The sequence below is a fragment of the Garra rufa genome, chromosome 9, assembly GCF_049309525.1.
Source record: "Garra rufa chromosome 9, GarRuf1.0, whole genome shotgun sequence".
Lineage (NCBI taxonomy): Eukaryota > Metazoa > Chordata > Actinopteri > Cypriniformes > Cyprinidae > Garra > Garra rufa.
Genome location: NC_133369.1, coordinates 14603613 through 14627437, shown reverse-complemented (window position 1 = coordinate 14627437; position 23825 = coordinate 14603613). Strand labels below are relative to the sequence as shown.

The 23825-nt window shown below is 37.8% G+C and overlaps 1 protein-coding gene across 1 annotated transcript in view; it reads left to right on the top strand.

Moving 5' to 3' along the window:
- emc2 (ER membrane protein complex subunit 2) overlaps positions 1-14699 on the top strand; it is a 46156-nt gene extending 31457 nt beyond the window's left edge. The window contains exons 8-10 of the mRNA XM_073847761.1: positions 2534-2714; positions 6425-6529; positions 14091-14699. Coding sequence (XP_073703862.1) covers positions 2534-2714; positions 6425-6529; positions 14091-14177 — 373 coding nt within the window. The 3' untranslated portion in view covers positions 14178-14699. The remainder of the gene's footprint in view (positions 1-2533; positions 2715-6424; positions 6530-14090) is intronic.
- Positions 14700-23825: the final 9126 nt, after the last annotated feature.

Genomic DNA, 23825 nt, shown 5'->3' with positions numbered 1-23825 from the left:
AAACCCATTATTAAACATTAAATATATTCTAATAGGGTTTGATTTTAGTCGCCTTGCAATATTACATTTGAATTAAAGAAAACTATGGAAGCCCGTTTCGCGCCACTGAATAAAAACTTTAAAAAGGTAATTGCAACTATTTATCTCACAATTCTCAGAATTGCTTGATTCATACTTGTAATTCTGACTTTTTTCTCAGAATTAGAGATATAAATGTGAAATTGCGAGTAATAAAGTCAGACTCTTTATATCTCGCAATTCTAATTTTAGAACACAATTGCGAGTTATTAATATGTGAGATATAAACTGCATTTTTCCCCTCAGAACTGGACAAGTCACAATTGCAAGTTTAAAATAAAAAAACAACAACTTTTTTTTTCAGAATTGTGAGAAAGTCGCAATTCTGAGAAAAAAAGTTAGAATTGTGAGTTTACATCCTGCAGTTCTGAGGAAAAAAAAGTGATATCTCACAATATCTCAGTTAATATTCTGAGAAAAGTCATAATTGCCAGATACAAACACAGTTTTGAAAAAAAAGTCAGAATTGTGAGTTTAATCTGGCAATTCTTCTGCAATTCCAAGTTTATTTCACGCAATTCTGAGAAAAAAAGTTAGAATTGTGAGTTTACATCTTGCAGTTCTGAGAAAAAAAAGTGATATCTCACAATATCTCAGTTAATATCTCACAATTCTGAATTGTTTTTCTTGCAATTGCGAGTTTATATCCCATATATATATATATATTAGGGGTGGGCATAGATTAATCTAGATTAAAATGGCTAATTTGAATTCTGCTGAAGGCATTCAGAATATGTGTGCTACCCAAATAATGACTTAAAGTCTTTGAGAATGGATCATAAAGCTCATAAAGCTGTTCTATGATAATTTGTTGATGAAAATAAATTAAGTTCAATTAGATGTACTTGTGTTTACTAACTAACTAACAATGAAATTATTTTTTCTACCTATTTGTGCTTTTTTTAATGTCAACACCTACCCAGCCCATTACATGTTACACCGTACTTTTATTTTGACAGGTTGCCGTGAAGTTTCTGTGTATACAGTATGATATGATGCTAGTTTTCTCAAATGAAACGGTAAAAGTGACACTCACAGCAGTTTGGGAGATTGAGTTTATCTGTTCATGTGAGATGAAAATGCCAAAAATTACCGGGAGCGTCACGTGTGTTTCAGTATGCGTGTAGTAAAAGCTCGTCTCCATCATTCATACATACAGCTAGGCAAACGGAACATATCGGATTCATATTAAAACGGTCTTTTTGCATTTCAGGTTTCACATACACTAGTCCATATCGCGATTTGAATTAAGTGACTGACCAACGTTTGATTTATGAATCCAAAAAACGACGAATTTACGTGGCATTTCGCTATAGTAGAATCGGTTTTTATGAATGGAGGACGACGTGATCCCGTCTGTGTTTTGGCGGAGGAGACACAAACGCGCGACCATATTCAATAGTCTTCGGTATACATCCGCGTTAAACTATCAAGGTGAAAGTCATCATAGCTTGCGTAGTTTAGACCCAGCTCCCAACCCAAATTTGAGAATAGATTAACGGCGATATTTTTTTTATCGCGCGATAAGAGTTGCACGTTAACGCCGATAACGGCCCACCACTATATATATATATATATATATATATATATATATATATATATATATATATATAGATACAGTTCTGAGAAAAGTCTGAATTGTGAGAAAGCTGCAATTCTGAGAAAAAAAGTTAAAATTCTGAGTTTATATCTTGCAATTTTGAGAAAAAGATGTGAGAATTAAGTTAATTCTGACATTTTTCTCGTAATTGCGAGTTTATGTCCCATATTTCAGAGAAAAAAGTAATTATTGCAAGATACATTTCTGAGAAAAAAGTCAGAGTTGTGAGTTTGTCTCGCAATTTTGAGAAAAAAGTCAGAATTATAAGTTTATATCTTGCAATTCTGAGGAGAAAAGTGAGAATTGAGTTTATATCTCGCAATTCTGACTATTTCTCACAATTGCAAGTTCATATCCAATATTTCTCAGAAAAAAGTGAGAATGGTGAGATATAAACTTGCAACTGCAAGAAAAAAGTCAATTGCAAGATACAGTTCTGAGAAAAAAGTTAGAATTGTGAGTTTATATTTTGCAATTTTGACATTATTTCTGCAATTGTACGTTTATATCTAGCAATTCTCACTTTATTACTCACAATTGTAAGTTTATATCACGCGGTTCCGAGAAAAGTCAGAATTGCCAGATACAAACACAGTTTTGAAAAAAAGTCAGAATTGTGAGTTTAATCTGCGGTTCTGAGAAAAGTTAGCGATATGTAAACTTGCAATTGCAAGAAGAAAAGTCTTTATTTTTTATTCAGTAGCGGAAACAGGCTTCCATAGAGAACGCAATCGTTCTATAAGCCAAAACTCCCTTTTGGCCCTTTTGCACTCTTATTGCAATCGCTTGCATCCATCATGTTGTATGCTTGTATAGGATTTTCCTGTTTATTTAGATCATGTTCTGTTTATTTAGATCTCATGTCAGCTTTAAGTGTGCCTATAACACAACATCACCTTTCTGTTTCCTCTGCAATCTCCCCCAGGTAAAGTACACCCAGGGAGGTCTGGAAAACCTCGAGCTGGCCAGGAAGTATTTTGCGCAAGCACTGAAGCTTAACAACAGAAACATGAGGGCCTTGTTCGGCCTTTACATGGTGAGCTGTTCAGAAAACAGACACCTTCTCTATTTCTCTTTTTTGTGTGCATGTGAACAGATCCAGAGGTTGTGATTGGTTCACACAGGGGCAGTTGCAATTGATGTTTCCAGCCCCTGTGTTGGAAAAACTCTGACTCGCAATTTTTTTTTTTTTTTGCTGTAATGTAACCCGCCGGACCTTTGTAGGGCATTTCTCTGTTTATTCCAGAGATAAACAAACCTTTGACAATAAAAGAATGGTAGAGAAATGGCAACCACTCCGTCACACGTAACTCTGCTGGAAAGGTTCAGGCAATATGTGTGCTGAATAAGCCTTTCATCTGTATTTATTTAAACAGGAAGTTGTCCATTAACACCAATGCATCATTTGTAAGTGACTCCTGACATATGAATACAAACAGCCAGCCAGGAGCAGAAGGCCGACAGAGGGAGCGCAGGGAGCCACACACAGGCCCTCTGTTCAAACATACACGCACACACGCAAGTTTCAGTAGTTCAAACACAGAACCATGACAGTCATCAGCACTCTTTGATGTGCGATTTGCACGTGAAACAAAGCCGCCAATAGCAGGATGTCGGTCAGTACAACAAAACCGAGAGCCTGTTACTCGGTCATATGTAGTGAAAAACGACACCATCCGGCAAAATCATGAGAGATTGTAACCGATTTTGTCAACAGACAAAAATGTTTGCTGTAATTAGTGTTGTTTTTTTTATTTATCTTGTCTTGCCAACTACCTGAAGTAAAGTAAGTTGAAGTTGAAGTAGTATCATTAAAAAAAAACTGGAAAAAAGCTAAATTCAAATATAAAAAACACCAAATCACATAAAAAAAAAATTACAATAACTAATTTAAAAAAATGCTAATTCAAAGTATTAATGAATACTATAGTAGTATTTAAATAATTAACAAAATTGTCATACTTTTTCATCAATAAAATTGAGTAAATGATCATATTGACTAAGTTTAAAAGACTTTTTCGTATGGAAGCTCATTTCCACGCCTGAATAAAAAATTAAAAAGGTAAGTTTACATCTCGCAATTCTGACTTTTTTCCTCATAATTGCGTCATATAAACTCGCAGTTCTGACTTTTTTTTTTTAAAATTAAAAAGGTAAGTTTACATCTCGCAGTTCTGACTTTTTTTTTCTCAGAACTGTGAGATATAAACGCACAATTGCGAGTTATAAAGTCAGAATTGTGGGATATAAACTCAACAATTGTGAGAAATAAAGTCAGAATTGCAAAATTTCCTCGCAATTGCAAATTTCTATCTCGCAATTCTGACTTTCTTTCTCACATTTGCGAGTTTGTATCTCACAATTCTGTGCGATATAAACTCGCAATTGCAGTTCTGAGGAGAAAAAAAGACTGTTCACAGAATTGCGAGTTTATATCTCTGTAATTTGACCTTATAACTCGCAATTGTGAGTTTATATCATGCACTTCTGACTTTATAATTCACAACTGGGAGTTTATATCACGCAAATGCGACTTTATTTCTCAGAATTGCAAGTTTATATCATGCAATTCTGACTTTAAAATTCGCAATTGTGAGTTTATATCTCATAATTCTGAGAAAAAAAGTCCGAATTGCAAGTTTGTATCACGCAATTCTGAGAAAAAAAAGTCACAATAACAAGTCAACAATAAAATTGATGAATTAATGATCATATTGGCTAAGTTTAAAAGACTTTTTCGTATGGAAGCCCATTTCCACCACTAAATAAAAAAGGTAATTGAGACTTTTTATCTCACAATTCAGACTTTTTTTTTTTTTTTTTTTTACATCTTGCAATTCTGACTTTTTTCCTCAGAATTGCATCATATAAACTTGCAATTCTGACTTTTTTTTCTCAGAACTTTGAGAAATAAACACATTTGTGAGTTATAAAGTCAAAATTGCAGAATTTTCTCGCAATTGTGACTTTGTATCTTGCAATTCTGACTTTCTCGCAATTGCGACTTCGTATCTCGCGGTTCTGACTTTTTTCTCAGAATTGTGAGATATAAACTCTCAATTGTGAGTTATAATGTCTAGTTCTGCCGAGAAAAAAAGACTGATATGTTCACAGAATTGCGAGTTTATATCTCTGAATTCTGACTTTATACCTCGCAATTGTGACTTTGTATCATGCAATTCTGACTATAATTCACAACTGGGAGTTTATATCACGCAATTGCGACTTTATTTCTCAGAATTGCAAGTTTATATCATGCAATTCTGACTTTAAAATTCGCAATTGTGAGTTTATATCTCATAATTCTGAGAAAAAAAGGCCGAATTGCAAGTTTGTATCACGCAATTCTGAGAAAAAAAAGTCACAATAACAAGTCAACAATAAAATTGATGAATTAATGATCATATTGGCTAAGTTTAAAAGACTTTTTTGTATGGAAGCCCATTTCCACCACTAAATAAAAAAGGTAATTGAGACTTTTTATCTCACAATTCAGACTTTTTTTTTTTTTTTCTTTTTTTTTTTACATCTTGCAATTCTGACTTTTTTTTCTCAGAACTTTGAGAAATAAACACATTTGTGAGTTATAAAGTCAAAATTGCAGAATTTTCTCGCAATTGTGACTTTGTATCTTGCAATTCTGACTTTCTCGCAATTGCGACTTCGTATCTCGCGGTTCTGACTTTTTTCTCAGAATTGTGAGATATAAACTCTCAATTGTGAGTCATAATGTCTAGTTCTGCCGAGAAAAAAAGACTGATATGTTCACAGAATTGCGAGTTTATATCTCTGAATTCTGACTTTATACCTCGCAATTGTGACTTTGTATCATGCAATTCTGACTATAATTCGCAACTGGAAGTTTATATCACACAATTGCGACTTTATAACTCACAACTGTGAGTTTATATCTCACAATTCTGAGAAAAAAAGTCGGAATTGCAAGTTTGTATCACGCAATTCTGAGAAAAAGTCACAATAACAAGTCGCATTTTTTTTTTTTTTTTCTTTTTATTCATTCAGTGGCGGAAACAGGCTTCCATATTTTGGCCAAAAGACTAAAACAAAAAAACAGTATAAAATGATTACATATTGTGACTCGAGTGACCAAAAATTTCCCTTAACAGGGCCTATGTGCAGCATCTCACCAACCTTACACACCCCAAAATCCAGAAGCCGAGGGATTTGCTGCCAGAAACGGAGATGAAGTTGATTGGTGTGCAGTTAAAGTTTCAGCACATCCACAGGGAAGGGCTTTCATGCTAGCCGACAGAGTCCTGCGAGCTCTGCTGAGTGGGTCTAATAGCAATAACAAGGGAAAGATGGAGGATTTGTGGTTGTGGAACGGAGATCTTGTAGCGGCTGGAGAGCATGATTCACGTTGCGCTATGCCGTTCACACGCCGCCTCCCTGACACTCCCAGGCCTGTCAGCACCGCCTATCCTATCTCTGATGCGAGACACATCAAACTGCGTTAACACAGCGCCCTGGCTTTTTTTTTTTTTTTTTTTTGGACTGCTCAACCAGGCTCAAAACCATCACATTTTCCACCCTTTAAAAAATACCCTCCATTGCCATCAGGGTTTAGCCACCCTTCCATTATGTGGGCTTTAAGTGGGAGCCGATGGGTATTCATCTCATGACTCTTTATTGACGCTTTGCAGGAATAGTGATACTCTAATCTTTATGTGTTTCCCCCAACACTGTGGTACATCTTACACTTGTTTATCGTCTCTTCTCCCGCAGTCGGCCAGTCACATCGCTGCCAGCCCAAAAGTTAGCGCAAAGGTGAAGAAGGACAATGTGAAGTACGCTGCGTGGGCCACTTCTCAGATTAGCAGAGCCTATCAGGTGAGACGTGTGTGTGTGTGTGTGTGTGTGTGTGTGTATATATATATGTGTGTGTTAATTTTGTTAACAAATTTTGAACACCATATTTTTTTTACAGACGAAAATAAGATGATTTTCGAAAACTTGTTGACATTTTTGTCAACGAATAAAAACGAGATGAAAATGTTAGGGAGGGTCGATTTGGGAGGAGATTAATTTAGAACAAATCTGCTGTGTGGTTAAGAGGTTTGATCTATCCGGCGAGACATAAACTAGCATACATTTGCTGCACATCTTATAAAACATTAAAAAATGTCAATATCTGGTAGTAAGAGAAGAGCAGACATATGGATAAATTTGACGACACAAAAGAGAACTTAATTTGGTCCAGTTTTCTGAGCGCAGACACTGAAGCAGCACATCTCATACAGCGCACAAGTGCTCTGTCACAGAGAAAATACACACAAAATGATGTTGGTTACATCTTAGGTGAACATAAACATCAAACATTTATCAGAACATTGCATCTGTCTATTCGGTTTTAAAGGGACAGCAGCCTAATTTAGTTGCTAGTGTCTGTGGCATTGATGTTAATCATACAACAAAAGAAAGACATAAATTCTCTCACTGCTTTTGACTGAATTAATTTAGTAGCCCTAATGAAGATTAATCAAAATTTATTTGTAGAAATAAAAATGTCTGCTTGAAAGAATGTGGTAAAAGTTGTTATAAAGAATGCATAATTAGCCTATAAAACCATTGGTATTTCAATGAAATAAAAAGCATGTTGTGTGTCTCAGCAGTTAAATCTGTGTCTATCACGATAAAACCATAATATCAAACCTATACAATGAGTTGGATAAATATTAGAGAAATGCTTAATCTACTGTAGATTTAGTCGATTAAAACTATAACAATTTGGATGACTAAAATATGATTAAAATTAGCATTTTAGTCAAAAGACTGACTAAATCAAAATTTGCTACACTATTTGGAAAAAAAAAAAAAAAACGTTACAAAAAAACGTTTTCTTAAATTTATTAAAGCCAAGTATGAATCTCATCAAGTTAGTGTTTTTAAGCATTTTAATGCGAAACACGCACAAACACGAGGGCGGGATTAATCACATTAACCAATTACAGGCGATCATAACCAGTTATATCCACTCATGTCGTAATGGAGGCATTGCCTCCTTTCATGTTAATTTCCCCCATTCATTTTCAGTTACCCCCTAACCAAACTCACGGCACGCTTTAGGCAGTCTGTTAAAACTCAATGGGCTCAGGGGTGGCAAAAGAGACACAGACTTCCGCTTGAACTTTACCTGCTGGTGTTGCTGTTGGACAATGTTTCTTTAGAAAACTTAGTGATTCATATACTTTTTAATGTTATGTTTTGTAATATTGGCGTTGTTTTAAAAAGTGTTTGAAGCCTTTGTAAAATATGCAAGGTATGTCCAATCATTACAGTATCCTGTTTGATGTTAGATCCTTTAAATTGTGCCATAGATATGTGGTATAGCACAATTTCTACCTAGTCATACTATCCAGCCCTGGTTACTGGCAGTGCCGTTTGGCTGCCTGGGTTCTTTCTTTTTCTGTCTTGCAGGCGCAGTCTGATATACAGACAGTGGAGTACATCCCCAGACAGTGAGCGTATGCCATGCCTTCACGCTGGGTCTGTGCTGAACACGCGTGCCTGGGCAGAGCGCAGCTAATGTGTTGACTTAAGCCCACAGGGCCTGGCATTGTGTTACGCAGCTGTTTTCTATGTCTGCATGTTAAAGCGCCACTATCCCTATGAAGCATAACAGCTGGTGCCAAACACAGGCCTCGGGAGTTAGCAAGGGGAAAATATGCAGCTCGTACACCACGGCTGCAAAGGGAGGCAATAATGATAGCAGAAGAGAGGAAAAAGTGAAGTGCCGCGCATGGTATCACTGAAGCGGTTTATACTGTTGCCATGATACACAGAACGTAAATATTATACATTTATAAGAAATCTTAACTGCCATCAGGGTGATATACATTGCTTTTTTAAGGATTGACAGTTTAAAGTGTAATAAAGGGGCCCTTAGTCAGCAAGTAGGGCCGTCAGGGGCCACACACACACGTAAGTGTGCCCTTGGAGTGTTTCCTGTGCGGTTGGAGGACTCTTGTCACACACTTTTGATGGAGCCCCCTTTCCCTTGACATGTTGGTTGTTCGTCTCCGTTCCAAAGAGGGGTTCTTCAGAGGTTCACCACAAGACCAGAGTTTGATCTGAATGAGCTATATCTTGCTGTTAAAGGCATAGTTCATCCAAAAATGAAAAATAGCATCACTTACTCACCCTTGTGTCCTGTCGAACCTTTCGTAGAACAGATATTTTAAAGAAAGTTTTTGTCCATACTAATAGCCAGTGAAGTCCAGAACAACTTTGGATTCAGTTGACTTTCATAATACTGAGACTTTACAGGTTTGGACATTAGTAAATAATGACAATTATCACTTTGATGTGGCACCTATAAAATGTCCATTGTTACGTTTTTAAATTTCTTTTATAGAATTAAACATCCAAGGACCGTTTTCCACTTTCAGAAGTCACATATCGACCTTGTGGTCTCCTAGCCTCTGGGTGGTTTAAAACTTGGCCGGATTTCTGTTGGAATTTCCAGACCACCCAATAACGGATATTAATGTTCCTTTCGTTCTTTCTTCACACAATCATCTTATGTATCTTTCTAGATTCCTGCATTTACTGATCTGTATGCCTCAGGAGAGACTTTACTCGCTAGTACGTCATTGCTTACGGATGGAAGTCATTCTGACACTGTGTCCCTATGCATAACGTCAGCAACGTCCTGCGTCAAGACTTTGTGGCAGTGCTTGGTTCCTATTTTTGTCGCATTGTGCCTGGTAGTCCCTCCTACAGTGAAATCTCATTGGAAAGAAGTCATGCTCCATGTGGTTTTATTTTGAACCTAAAATATGGTTTGATTGATTGGCTGATTGATAGTCACTTCATGCAACATTTCACATTCAATAAGGATGGAAAACCTTGACGCTTAAAACTTGACGTCAAGTAGTTTACGTGTACTTTACCAATGTTTACCCAAAAAGAAAATTCCTGTCATTTACTTACCCTCATGTCATTCTAAATCTGTATATTTTTTTCTCAAAAGAAGACTTTCATTCGATGATCCATCCTTTTTGTTCCACAGATGAAAGCAAGTCAAAAAAGTTTGCAACAGCATGAGGGTTAGGTTTCTGGTTAGGGTTAAATTGAAGCCTGGGTATTGAGACTTGTATGGCTTAATATATACGTAAATAATGTCTCCTGCTGAACTATGTAGTAGAAAACCCATTAAAGATTTACGTTATTTAAAAAAATCCACATCATTTTATACATATGTTTGACTATTCGGGGCCGCTATTTTTTCAGTGACTTGAAATGATTGCACTTTGTGAGCTACTGATGCAACCTGTTGCTATTTTTACTGCAACACAACTTGGAATACTCAACTTGGAAAATAAAATTGACCACAGCTACTGAAAGACCTGACAGGTGCCAATAGATATAAGTGTAGGCTTAAACCAAACATTGTACTATTGATTTTTACCGACAAGGAGTCTAAACGCTTCCGGATATCGAGTGAAATCAGCGCTGTGAAACTCCTTTAGTGGCTGCGGCGTCATGACAAGCGTCGAAATCTTTACATCCTGCAAGGATGGCATCTAGCGTTTCTTGTCTCTGCCATTTATAAGCTCTTTCAGTAGCTGTGGTCTGCTAAAAGCCCCAAAGGCAACAGGGCTAAAGTGGAGAGAACAAAGACGCTGGTCTTTAGGAAGTTTTATTCGTTCACAGGCATCTTCCCATTATTTTCTTCACTTCTTATCGCTAGGAAAGCAGTGAAGACTTACAAAGTCCCAGAATATTTTAAATAACGCAATTTTTTTATGGGTCTTCTACTACAGTAAGAGACATCATTTTCATTATATTAAGCCATATAAGTCTTAATACCTCTTAAGACAAGGTGTTGTGTGTTGGTGCTTGGGAGGTATTGCATATGTTACATAGATTTTTTTTTTTGACATACAAGATGAGTCAGAGACTTTGATGTTGCTTATAAGGGAAGGTTGAAAGCTTAAAATACTGTTCTAGAATAATGTGTGTCCTCTAGTGACACAGATATAGTGAAACGGCTTTGAATATGCATGAAAGAATTAACCTAAGGCTGTTCAGAATATGCCATTTATCCTGAACCTTGTTCACTGTACCTGAAAGCACCTTGGTTGTATTGCGAGGTCAACATAACCTGTTGTATTCCTTGCTTTGAAGAACTTCCTTCAAAGAGAAGTTGAGTCACCCTTTAGCAGAGTAGCTTTGATTGATGAGGTCTTCTGGAGGTTAACAGTGCCTCCAACATTTGTTGGTCTGCATACCTTTATTTGATGGCACTGGCAAGTCACTTTCCGGCCATGGCTGACGTCCTCGGACAATTGTTCGAATTGAATTTGATGGCACATTTTCTACTCAACTCGCTTCTTTTTCCTCTTAGTGCTTTCTGTGTTTGACTTTGAGCATAAATACATTAACTTCATCCTTCTCTCTCAATATAGAGCTAATAATTCACTGCTGATATCACTCAGCCACAGCGGCTGTCAAGGCCTGAGTCAGTCCACATTTCATAATAGTCATACAGACGGATGACTCACTGCGCTGATGGATTAGGGTGCAACAGAGGGCTTCTGATGCGTAATGCCATAGCCCTCACTCAAAGCAGATTGAGCGATGCGACAGGGTCGGATCATCATAAACCACTCAGAAACAAAATGCACACGCATATTGCTTGATTTCATGAGTGAGTAATCACAATTACCCAGTCGCTTGTTTGCAGCAATCAATGCAAACATGAAAACATTGGCATTGAGTCAGCATGTTTACATGCTTTGAAATGCATGATATGCTTGGACTGCCAAACATCGAGTATCGGCATTTGTAGATGCCCTTGACTTTTGCTCTCGTCTGAAACGTGATGGAATCCATCATTCAGAAGAAACCACACAGCTCACTTGCACAACAATGTGGGGATTTTGTGAGAATGCTGGGAACGGCAGCCTGGCACAGACCACATATCAGCTCTATTAATCTACCCATGTTTCCCAGTAAGAAAATAACATTTGTCTCTCTGTGTGTATACATGTCCAGCGGGACCCATGAATTACTTGCAAAGACACAGATATGCACTGCCAAGCTCAGAAACGGCACTGCCATGCTCTCTCGGCCATGCTTTGTGTGCTTTTTTTGTGTTTACCCAGTGAGTTCACTGGGATGGCTGGCTCCTTTCTTCTGCAAGCGCACCCACAGTCCATTACGATGCAAATGTTTTCTCTAAGGAGGTCTAGAATACCTGGAGAAATCTGTCTGTTAGCATTTCCATTCAATTCAATAGCAGTTGTTCGGTGGGCGCAATTTGAAATCTGAAATCTTTGTATGTGGCATTAAGTTGAGGCCAAAAATTTACACCCCCCTTTCAGAATCTGCAAAATGTTAATTATTTTACCAAAATAAGAGGGAACATACAAAGTGCATGTTATTATTTAGTTATGACTAAAGATATTTCACATAAAAGATGTTTACATATAGTCCACAAGACAAAAAAAAAAGTTGAATTTATAAAAATGACCCCGTTCGAAAGTTTACGTTCCCTTGCCTGCTGTTCTTCAGAAAAATCCTTCAGGTCCCACATATTCTTTGGTTTTCCAGCATTTTTGTGTATTTGAACCCTTTCCAACAAAGACTGTATGATTTTGAAATCCCTCTTTCCACACTGAGGACAACTGAGGGACTAATCTGCAACTATTACAGAAGGTTCTAAACGCTCACTCATGCTTCAGAAGGAAAAAACGATGCATTAAGAGCTGGGGGTGTGAACTTTTGAACAGAATAGAGATGGTTATTTATTTATTTTTTTTTGCCTAAATATCATATTTTTTTCATTTAGTACTGCCCTTCAGAGGTTACAGAAGATAGTTACATGTTTCCCAGAAAACAAAATAAGTTAAATTTATCCTGAACTTGAATGGTTTTTCATTTTGCAGCATCAGTGAGCATTTGAACCTTCTGTAATAGTTGCATATGAGTCCCTTAGTTGTCCTTACTGTAAAAAGATGGATCTCAAAATCATACAGTCATTGTTCAAAAAAAAAAATGCTTCAAAACCATGTTCAGGACAAACAAGGGACTCATGAACAACTATCACTAAACAAAATAACACAGCTGTGGATCATTCAGGCAACAACACAATATTTAATTTCAAGGGTATGTAAACTTTTGAACGGGGTCATTTTTATAAATGTATTATTTTCACTTGTGGACTATATTTAAACATCTTTTTATGTTTTATCATTTTGCTGATTCTGAAAGGGGTATGTAAACTTTTGACCTCAATAGTATATGCAAATCAGCATATTAGAATGATTTCAGAAGAATCATGTGACACTGAAGACTGGATTAATGGCTGCTTAAAATTTGGAACAACTGTATTTTTTTTCATTTAAAATAGTTTAATTCTCCTCATGATGCTTGTTTTTTGTCAAGTTACAGCATCTACCAGCGGGGGTTATGCTAACCAGCCAAACCTCGACCTCTTAATTTCCTCCAAAACACCTTACACAACTGCTGCTTCAGCTGGAGTTGCTGTGGCTAATGAGGAGAAACGGAGAGCAGAGCCTTTAATGGATAGTGGATTAGTTTATTATGTCAATTGCTGGAGGGGAGGATAGAGAAGTGAGCTTTGGCCGATATGCTCAATTTGTCCAGTTTGAGCGAGGCAGAGGGACTCTTAGCAGATGAGTCACAGGCGGATGTGGCAAGAGCGTGTGAGTAAGTATGCTTGGCCATGGGGGCTGTCGGCTAATGGGTCTTTGTGAGTGAGCTTGTAAGTTGGTGACTCATTAGGCCGTAGTATCCCTCCAATCCTTTTACTCTTATAGGGCAAACAAGGAGAGAGGAAGCGCAGGAGAGACCTGTGGCGGCATCTCAATTACTCTACTAGTGCAGGCAAAGGCGTCAGCACTATTCAAACTATTTTTGAGCCCGTTTTCATTGGAATAAAATTGAAAATTAAGTTGCAGGTTGATTTGTTTGAATTAAATTAAATTTAAAATAGCTAATAGGCTTTAGTGTGTTAAAGGTCCAAATTGCAGTTTCAATGCAGCTTCAAAGAGCTCTGCACGATCCCAGCCAAGGAATAAGGGTCTTATCCATCTGTCAAACAATAAGATCTCTCATTTTCTAAAAAAAAAAAAAAAGAACAACAGACTTGAACATCTTGGATGACATGACTTTTAATTCAGGAGTGAACTAATCCTTTAAATTTCATTATGTTCTCTTCACCCTTTCAGAACAAGTCTGAGGTGTTTATGAATGCAGCTCCTGCAAGGAGACTTGGGAATCTTACACAAATACTTGTCTTTTAGCATTAGTATGTCGTGGAGTCTGTCGCGCCACAGTATTTGTGTTAAAACGTAATACGTCCAAAAACATTGCAAATGGAATGATGTCCTTTCATCAACCCCTCTCTCTCTGTTTCTTTCAGATGGCGGGCCGTGGGAAGAAGGAGAACAAATGTTCAGTGAAGGCGGTGGAGGAAATGTTGGAGTCCATGCAGATCACCATGTCTTAAACCTCAGCTCTGTCCCCCTCCTTCCCACAACCTCTGTCACCACAACACCATGGCAGCTCTCCCTGCTCACTAGAGTACACCACCACCATCACCACCACCCACAGACCAGACCACCCAACCCAACCACCTCTATATCAGTTCATCCATCTTTGTATTGTTCTGAGGTCTCCGGGTAGGCTTGAGACACCCCGAACCATTCCACACGGTTTCTCGATTCAACCTTCAGCACTCCTTTATTTATTATTAAGAGCTTATCGTTGGGTTAGTCGGTGGAATCAAATGCGTCTGAGATGGAAGTGAGCGCGAAAGGAAAATCTAGGTAATGTTTCTAGTTCGGTCAGTTCTTGTAGTTTATAAGGGTTCGATTAGAGAGAAATCTGTGAGAAGATGGAAATGTACTTAATGTATGTGCAAGAAACTGATGTCATGACTGATCTGTTTCTTAGCTAAATAAATGAACCAGCTAGAAGATCAGCTAACTTTTTTAGCGAAATAAAGGACTGCATTTTTTGACTAACCATACCAGTGTTTTAGTGGGTCTCTTCATTGGTCAATTATCTGTTTTATGCATTGATATCCTAGGAGCTTTTCTTCTGTCCAGCCCTGTTTTCTAAGAATGTTTTGGCTTGTCATTTTCAATCACCCAGCTCAAAGATCAGCTTTTCTCTGTGACGCTGTAAACTAATGAGCGGTCAGAAGCCTGTTCGGACCACCCTTGGACCGCTGAATGATAATAGCAATAAAGAGGATAATAATCGCCATTACTATGGTCATATAATGTGCCCTCAGAAGACTTCAAGAAGCGATAGAGCCCCAGCTTCACGCTACCCCATTGGGCAGCTGCAGAAATACTTAAGAGCAACAGAAATTCCCATTAAAAGAAGGCTGAACAGATCCGACTGGGACTCGTGCCCCTACAGCAAGACCGTCAGGAAAGCTCGGCCGGTAATTAAAACAAAAGCACTTTGAATGCATACATTTGGGTTTTTCTCAAGTGGCAGAAAGGGAAAGATTGAGAGGGGTTGTGAAAAGGAGGTCTGGTTTCCTACTGCGCTCATTTGTAACGGTCACAGCGCTTTCGGGACTAAATGAGCGTTATTTTCTCACTCACCCGTGCCGGGTCAGCTGCTACTTCCATCTCTTTTGTTTATTAAGTCGTGGCAATTGTCTCATAATTTCACATGCAGTCCGGTGGAAAAGTTGAGCGTTGACTTTATTGCCTCCCTTTTTCTTTTTTCCCCTCATGGACCGGCTGACTTGTTAAGGGGCTTGAAAGCCTGAAGTGGGAGCGGTGAAAGTCATTTACTCATCAGTTTTAATACTTTGGTCAGTGGATGTGTCTGCGTTTGATTTCGCATTCCAAGCTTGCGGAACCGACGAAAGCCTGGGGACCGTGGAGGGAGACTGACAGAGCGGTTATTTTTACAGGAACCGCTGCATTGAAGTGTAGCTTTTTGAGGAACCATCAAGGATGGTTCATTTGAGAGAGAATATCATTTACATGTGGATCCTTGTCTCCCAGGCAACTAGGAATGGAAGAAGCCAATGCCCTCTCTTGTAAAGGTCATTAAAGGCTTGTAAGTGGTCTGTAAAAGAACATGTCAATCACTTTGATGTGTGAGTGATGTGCAAGAGCCACAAAACTGGCCTTCAACTTAACGCAATAGTGCCATCTGTAGTCAGGAGGGTGTTTTTTCTTTTCCTCCTCTTTAGGAGTCTTTTCATGATGAGGAAGAAAAGTCGAAGACTCATCAATCTCACATTTGAAAAGAGTTTGCCAAGTTGCTCTGGCGCAACATGAGACATGCTACATACAGGTAGCAACTTCCACAATTCATAGAAATGCGTGTATACAGTGTTGTTCATCATCGACACAGAAACAGAGTGAAACCGGCTGCATCTGATTTAGTGTTCCAGTAATCACAGCTCTAATTTCTGCGGTGCCTTCTTAGGAAGATGAAAAATCAGCTGAACCAGACTCTCGTTCATGCCAAAGAGGTGCAACAGCTGGAGCATTTAAATGCTAGACCACTGAGGTCAAAGACGAAGCACTGTAGATTAGTTGTTCGTGTTAGTTCTAATTCCTTTTATTCCTGTTATGTCAGAGCTCAAACTTAGATTTACGCCTGGACTGCAAGCTTGTGAATTGATCCATTGATCTGTTACGTATGAAAGCAGCTTCCACCTCCGAGTAAAAATACAAGAGGTAATTGCATCCAACTTACAAATCGGGATTGTTTCTAATAACTGAGTTTATATTTGACAACATGATTTTATATCTGGCAATGACATTGTTTCTTGCTCGGACGCAGGAGATCTCTCTTAGTTCATCGTCTGTATATTCTGGTTCAAATAAGTAAGGCCTGACAAAAAATTGCAAGTCATCCTCTCTATCGAAACCTTCAGACATGTATACGAATACTGTTTTATGTACAGCATGTGTTTGTAAACAAGGCAAAGTGCATCAGTGTTCTATGTTGTGGTATTCTCGCGAATGTGCATTGAAGATGACACGGAAGCGCGCAAAAAGTATTCTCGTAGCTTTATAACATTACGGTTGAATCACTAATGTCACTGACTATTTTAAAGATGTACTTTTGAACGTGGTAGTTGTGTTGCTGTCTATGCAGGGTCAGAAAGCTCTCGGATTTCATCAAAAATATCTTAATTTGTGTTCCGAAGATGAACGAAGGTCTTTGGAATGACAGGATTTTCATTTTCTTATCTCATAAGCTTCATATTCTCAAAAATCTATTTTTGCAATAATTGTGTCTCGCACCTTAGACATTCTCAGATTTTTATAAATGTGGTGTTACATTTTACAATGTGACTTTTTACAATATTAGTCATATTTGCATGATTATTTCTTCGTAATTGTGACTATATCTTGCAATTGTAGCTTTTTTTTTTCTAATAATTGTAACTTAAAATCTCAGTGTGACTTAATATCTGCTTATAAGACTTTGTGTCTTAATTTCAAATTAGTTTTTCCAAATTCTTACATAATATTTCACAATTAAAACATTTCTTTTTTATGCCTGCTTAAAATTTACAGTGCCTTGCTAAAGTATTCATACCCCTTCATTTTTTCCACGTTTTATGTTGCTGTCTTATGTTAAACTGCTTTAAATTACTTTTTTTCCCCCATATTAATCTACTCTCCATACACTATAATGTACAAAAACTTTAACATCTTTGCAAATGTATTAAAAATAAAAAAAATAATGATTTCATTGCATAAGTATTTATACCCCTCTGGGACAGTTGAAATTGAGCTCAGGAACATTCATATTGCTTGTAGTTGTTACTACACTTGGAGTGAAGTTAACCTGTGGCAAATTCAATTGAATGGTATGATTTGGAAAGGCACACACATCTTAATAAAGATCTAACAGCTGAAAATGCATATCAGAACAAAATCCAAGCCCTGAAGTCAATAAACTTCATATAGTGCTCGGAAACAGGATTGCATCAAGCCACACATCTGGGGAAGAGGACCAAGAACCTGTTTCACCAAGAATTCTAGTTGAGCTCCATGATCATATGTGGAGATAGGAGAAAACTACAGAAGGACAAAACATCACTGTAACACTCCACCAGTCTGGTCTTTATGGTGGTGTGGCCAAACTCAATCTTCTCCTCAGTAAAGACACATTAAAACACACTTGGAACTTGGACACTCCGACAGTGAGAAATACGATTCCAAGCATCATGTTTAAAGGAAAGCCGGCACTGCTCATCACCTGCAGAGTACCATCCAAAAGTAAAGTGTGCTGGTAGCAGCCTTATGCAGTGGGGTTGTTTTTTAACAGCAAGGACCAAAAGACTCGTCAGATTAGAAAAAATGCACCAAAGTTTTGAGATAGCCTTAATGAAAACCCAGTCTAAAGCATTCAGAACCTCAGACTGGGCAGAAAGTTCACCCTCCAACAGGACAAAGACCCTAAGCACACAGCAAAAGTGGCTTATAGACAACTCTGAATGTACTTGAGTGGTCCAGCCGGAGTCTGGGCTTAAACCCAGTTAAGAGTATGAATACTTATGCAATGTACTTATTTCAGTTTTTTATTTTTTATAAATTTTACTCAGTTGTGACAATTCTGTTTTTGTATTGTCATGATGGTGTATGGAGTGTAGATTGATGTGGGAAAAAGTAATTTAAAGCAGTTTAACATGAGGCGGCAGCAACATAAAACACAAAAAAAAGAAAGGGGTGTGAATACTTTCAGACTAACTAATGCCTTTTTTTCAGCCCCTAGAATCAAAGTATACAGTTACAATTGCTGTGTAAGTGCATTTATGCTACCTTTAACCAGCATTAAACAGTTAGTTTAAAGACACCTAATTGCCACTCTTTTTCTCTGAGGCGGAAGCAAGCTTCCATAGTAATGCATGGGAAATGAAGGCTGGTCAGGCGGGTAGGAGACACTTGGATGTCTGCTGTGCATTACACACTTAAGCCCCTGTGAATACTCCCCAGGTGATGAGTCAGTGAAGGTATTAATCATCTGTAATCCATACACTCAGCACCGCAGACGGCGAATGGAGATAAATCTCCCTGTGTAGAAAGTGGCTTCTCTCTGTGCTATTTTTCGAGGAGAAACGCAATGATCAGAGGGAGTCTAAGAAGGTGAGGAAAGAGGGAGTCTCCCCATGGTTCCCCCATAGAATTCCCAGGGTGGCTGGAATTGGCAAGAGAATTGAATTGGAGCAGGGGGCTTCCCCCGCGGCACATCTGTCTCTCTCTGGTTTAGGGATGAGGCTGTGAGGACGGAAGATGAATGAGACACGTTAACCCTGCCTAGTCATGTCACAGTGCACCATGCAGTGAAGAAACAATGCTTTGCTTTAGAGAGAGGTGTGTTTTCTTTCATTTCATTTTGGGGAGTAAATTAAGAATGGAGAAATGGGGTTTGTCTGTTGTGTGGGATTGGGAATCTTGAGTGATTTCAGTTCTGATTCCTATTCCTATCCTTAATGATCCTTTTTATTATTTCTGTGGAAGAAATGCTTGGAAATAAGAAATCCAGTGATTTGAATTTGATAGTTCACTGAAAAGTGAAAATTCTGCAACCGTTACCAAACCCATATAAATTGCTATCTTCTGTGGAATAGTTTGGGGTGAGTAAATCATGACAGAATTTTAATTTTTGGGTGAACTCTCCTTTTAAGTTCAAGTTACTTTGAATCAAATGTAAATAAATGATAGATATGTGGTTCCAAAAGTCCAAGTAATTCAGCAACTGGTCCAACTGATTCATAAGGCTTTTTGATTCACTAAAACAAACCAACGTTGTGCAAGATTCTATCACTTCACCGAATCATATCTTTAAACGATTAGTTCACATCCAGAATAACAATTTCCTGATAATGTGCTCATCCCCAAGTCATCTGAAATTGTTGTCTTTCTTCAGTCGAAAATAGGTTTTTGAGGTAAACTTTCCAGGATTTTTCTCCATATAGTGGGTTGAAGGTCAAAATTGAACCTTCAATTTTGAAAGGCTTGAAAAACTTTACACAATTCCAGCCGCGGAATAAGAGTCTTTTATAGCAAACCGATTGGTCATTTTCTAATAAAAAAACAAAAACAAAACACAAAAGCTTATCTTGCACTAGCTCTGCGATTTGTGTCCGTGACTTGCATTACATAATCACATTAGAAAGGTCACACACAGTTAGTTCTTCATATACTCCGGTTAAATGTAGGGTAGGGTGAAAAACTTCCATCTCATTTTCTCCTCCAACTTCAAAACCCTTCTACATCTTTTTTTGTAAAGAGTGTTTGACTTTCTTTTCCTGTTCACTTTGTAAACACTGGGTTGGTACTTCCTTTCCAACATGACTACGTAACGCATAATGTCGAGCTAGTGCAAGACGAGCATTTGTGGTTGAAAAGTTTTTTTTTTTGTTTTTTTTTAGAAAATGGCTGATTGTTTTGCTAGATAAGGCCCTTATTTCTCGACTGGGATTGTGTAGAGCCCTTTGAAGCTGCATTGAAACTGTAACTTGGACTTTCAACCTGTTGGCTCCCATCGAAGTCCACTATATGGAGAAAAATCCTGGAGTATTTTCCTCAAAAACTTAATTTCTTTTTGAGGGTCCAGTGGGGATGGCATTCTGTAAGGTAATAAAATGCAGTCCATGCTCACTTTACAAAGTGAACTTTGATGTGAATTAGGAGACGTCGTAAAAAATTCTCTGAATCTCAGAGAAATAATAAGATAATTTTCAACACCAAAACCGCAATTAAATGTTGGATCTGTCAAATGTTTGGCAAAAAAATGTGTCCACTATATCAACTGGGTGGATTCAGGGTGGACAGCAAAAGTTTGCAAAAATTATCTGTCTGTGGTTTTCGCTTCTTTAATTTGGGATTTTCTTTTTTAGCACCTGGACAACATGTTTATATCTCTCTTTCTCTTTTTTAAGATATGTGAATATATTTCCAGTTTTCCACTACAAAAATAAGCAAGTAAATAAAAACAGACAAGATAATGTTCTCAGACCACAGCAGTTCCTGTGGGCCGCCGTCCTTATTTCTTTCTTTCGGGCTGGAGTGAGTCCACTGGGTTCTTTGATATCCAACATGGAAACTCTCCATAGACAGCAAGACGTCAGCATCCATCAAAAGACTTTCATGAGCTTTATAAAGCTGTGGATCAAAAGCATGTTTCCATCTGAAAAAACGTATTGATGACAAAAATCGGTGCCAGCAAGGTCTATACGTGTGATTACTTGCAGGCAAATATTATTTCACCTCACGGCTTCAAGTTCCATATGCTTATAAAACACAGTATGCTTTGCTATCTGGCCAATTTCTTAATGCATAGGAACCTACAGTACTGTATGTGGACTCACTCAACATCTCTGATATCTGTCTTTTGGACGCTTGTGTTGTTTAAAGTGAAATGCGCGATTTCCAGGAACAATGTGTTTTTGTATTTAATGATCCTTCAAGAACAGGGCTAGCCATGAAAAACAGGCCCAAAGTTTTTTTTGAGTTTTTTTTTTTCTTTTCAGCAGAAGGTTGTTCTATGAATTTACCCTTCATTTACTGAACTGTCCAAGCATTTATGCAATACCAAAGCACATTGACTACTGGGTGAAATAGTTATTTTCAGACATTATTGATTTAGAATGGCTATCACAAGAGGCAGTTTTCCGCTCTGGTGAAAACAGACACATGCGTGTTATTTTTCACATGCCAGAGTTTTAGAAATACACCATCTAATTTGTCAAAATGCAAGTCTCTCGAATCCATTTTCATCAAAGGTTAGTTGCTTTTGTCGTTTTAGTCTATTTAGAAGACATGATGCATTGCTAAATCGAGTTTCAATTATACATTTTTCAGTTAGCATTGACTGTTCATATTGTAGTATTTCAGTGTAAGAACACATTTGGATAAAAATGTGCTGTTAGAGCCAATGCTAATCTTATTGTTTATATTCATGAAACATGTATTAGCCCAAAGTGGAATGCTCTCTCAGACAACTGGCAGATTATACACAGTGGTTTTGCCTCAGAAAGGAATAATATAGTTATAATGTGATGGGAATAAAAATTCTACAATGTGTTCTACAACCACAGACGTATGCGGCGAAATCAAAGTGCTTTGCAATATTTACATTCGAGATGTAACATGAGGTTTAATCCTTCACCTTGTGTACAAAGTCCAGTTTAAATATTCTGCTAGATCTGTCAGGTTTTACCTCAGAACGTGTAAATTATACATGTTCTCTTTTTTCACTGTATTTCAGATGAAAGCTTGCTTTTCAGCTTGTGGACAAGATTGCCTGCTCTTTTTCTATCTGCGCTGTCATGACAAGTCCAGCAGTGTGTCACAGCACATGGCATACGTCAAATTATGGGAGGGGAACAGAAAGGCTCCAAACTTCAAATCCCAGGGTTTTCCATCAGGCCTGGTCCTTTGAGACATCAGCCCTCTTAGTAAATTATCTTCTGGGCTCAGATGCAAGTGTCTCATCCCATGCGAAGCCTTGCAGCCAATAAAAAGAGCTACTCATGTGCTACTGCAGAGTGCAAATTAATATGGGATTTGGGGGGTCTGATGCCCCTAATTATATAGATCTTGAGGGTCTTAATTGGGATCTTAAAAGTAGGCTGCATATTCAAGTTTTAATTATACTCATTACATTGCTCTACGAAATATACTTGCTTAATTTTGATTGATCACAGGCATTCAGCGGTCAGATATTAATATAAACATCATCCATGGCAATATTTGCCAGTTTTTGATTGTAGTACAAGCGTGTGAGTGTCAAAGTATGCTTGCAGTGTTTGTCTTGTTGGTTGGACTTTTTTTCTCAACAGAAGCTTAAAAGTGATATACAGGTAAGATTATAACTCAAATCAATATTTCATATACACGTAGGGCTATTTATATATTTATTTGGCAAATTATAGACCGGAGTGATGGACAACGCGCTTAACCCCCGTTTATCGTCGTTCGTTCTAAACCCGCGCATACTCCCCTGTATAGTTGTGAATGGGGAAAAATGCAACGCTCATTATGGCCGCGAAGCCCCGCCTTCTTAAGGAAAAAAGCCAATCGCTGATTAGTAAAGTCAGCGCGTCACTGCAGCTGCCGTTAGAAGTCCAGTTTGCCAATCAGCGTGCTAAGACGTGCACATGCGCACTGGCTGATCTAGCCTGAAAATAAGATTTTTTTTAGCGCTACTGGAGTGGAAGGAATCTTATTTATGAGGTAGTTCTTGTCAGATTTCATTGGTGATTTCAAATATAAAATTTTATCGCAAGCTTGGTGAACAGTTTTGGAGAATTTGATGTTTCCCCATTCAAAGAGATAGGAGCTGCACTTACATGCCTGAGAGGCGTTTCAAAGATGGCCGCCGAGTGACATGACTTGGCTTAAAGGGACTTTGGTAAAGGTAAGTTTCACACTAATTTAAAAGCGCGGCTGGCACCGCATTTTACCCGTTAGCCTATATGAAACCCTGGTTTGGAGCTTCACATGCTCTGGACAGTAATGGAAACACAGCACATTGTATAAATAGACTAATTGTTTAGCATTTGAGTGTCCATTGGTGACGGAAAACACGTTAATTAGCCTTTTTCACAAAAATTACGTCAGCGCAGGGTAAAGTTACAATATTTGGCCGAGATACATCTATTTGAAATCAGAAATCTGAGGATGCAAAAAAATCAAAAAGACTGAGAAAATCACCTTTAAAGTTGTCCAAATTAGGTTCTTAACAATGCATATTACAAATCAAAAATTACATTTTGATATGTTTACAGTAGGAATTTTACAAAAAATCTTCATGGAACATGAACTTTACTTAATTTCTTAATGATTTTTGGCATAAAAGAAAAATTTTGACCCATGCAATGTATTTTTGGCTATTGCTACAAACATACCCCAGCGACTTAAGACTGGTTTTGTGGTCCAGGGTCACATATGTATTTCCCAGGGAACATTATACAACGTACATTTGCACCATCATTTTAATAATGCAAAGGAGAGCAAGTAGAAAATACAATATTACTTTAATAATAATAAAAATAATCAAATAAAAACAATAATCACTCAAAAATTTGAGTCACAATGCACAGCCAGCTAAACAGACAGAATGGTAAAACTCGAAACTAACTGAATTATATAGTGCC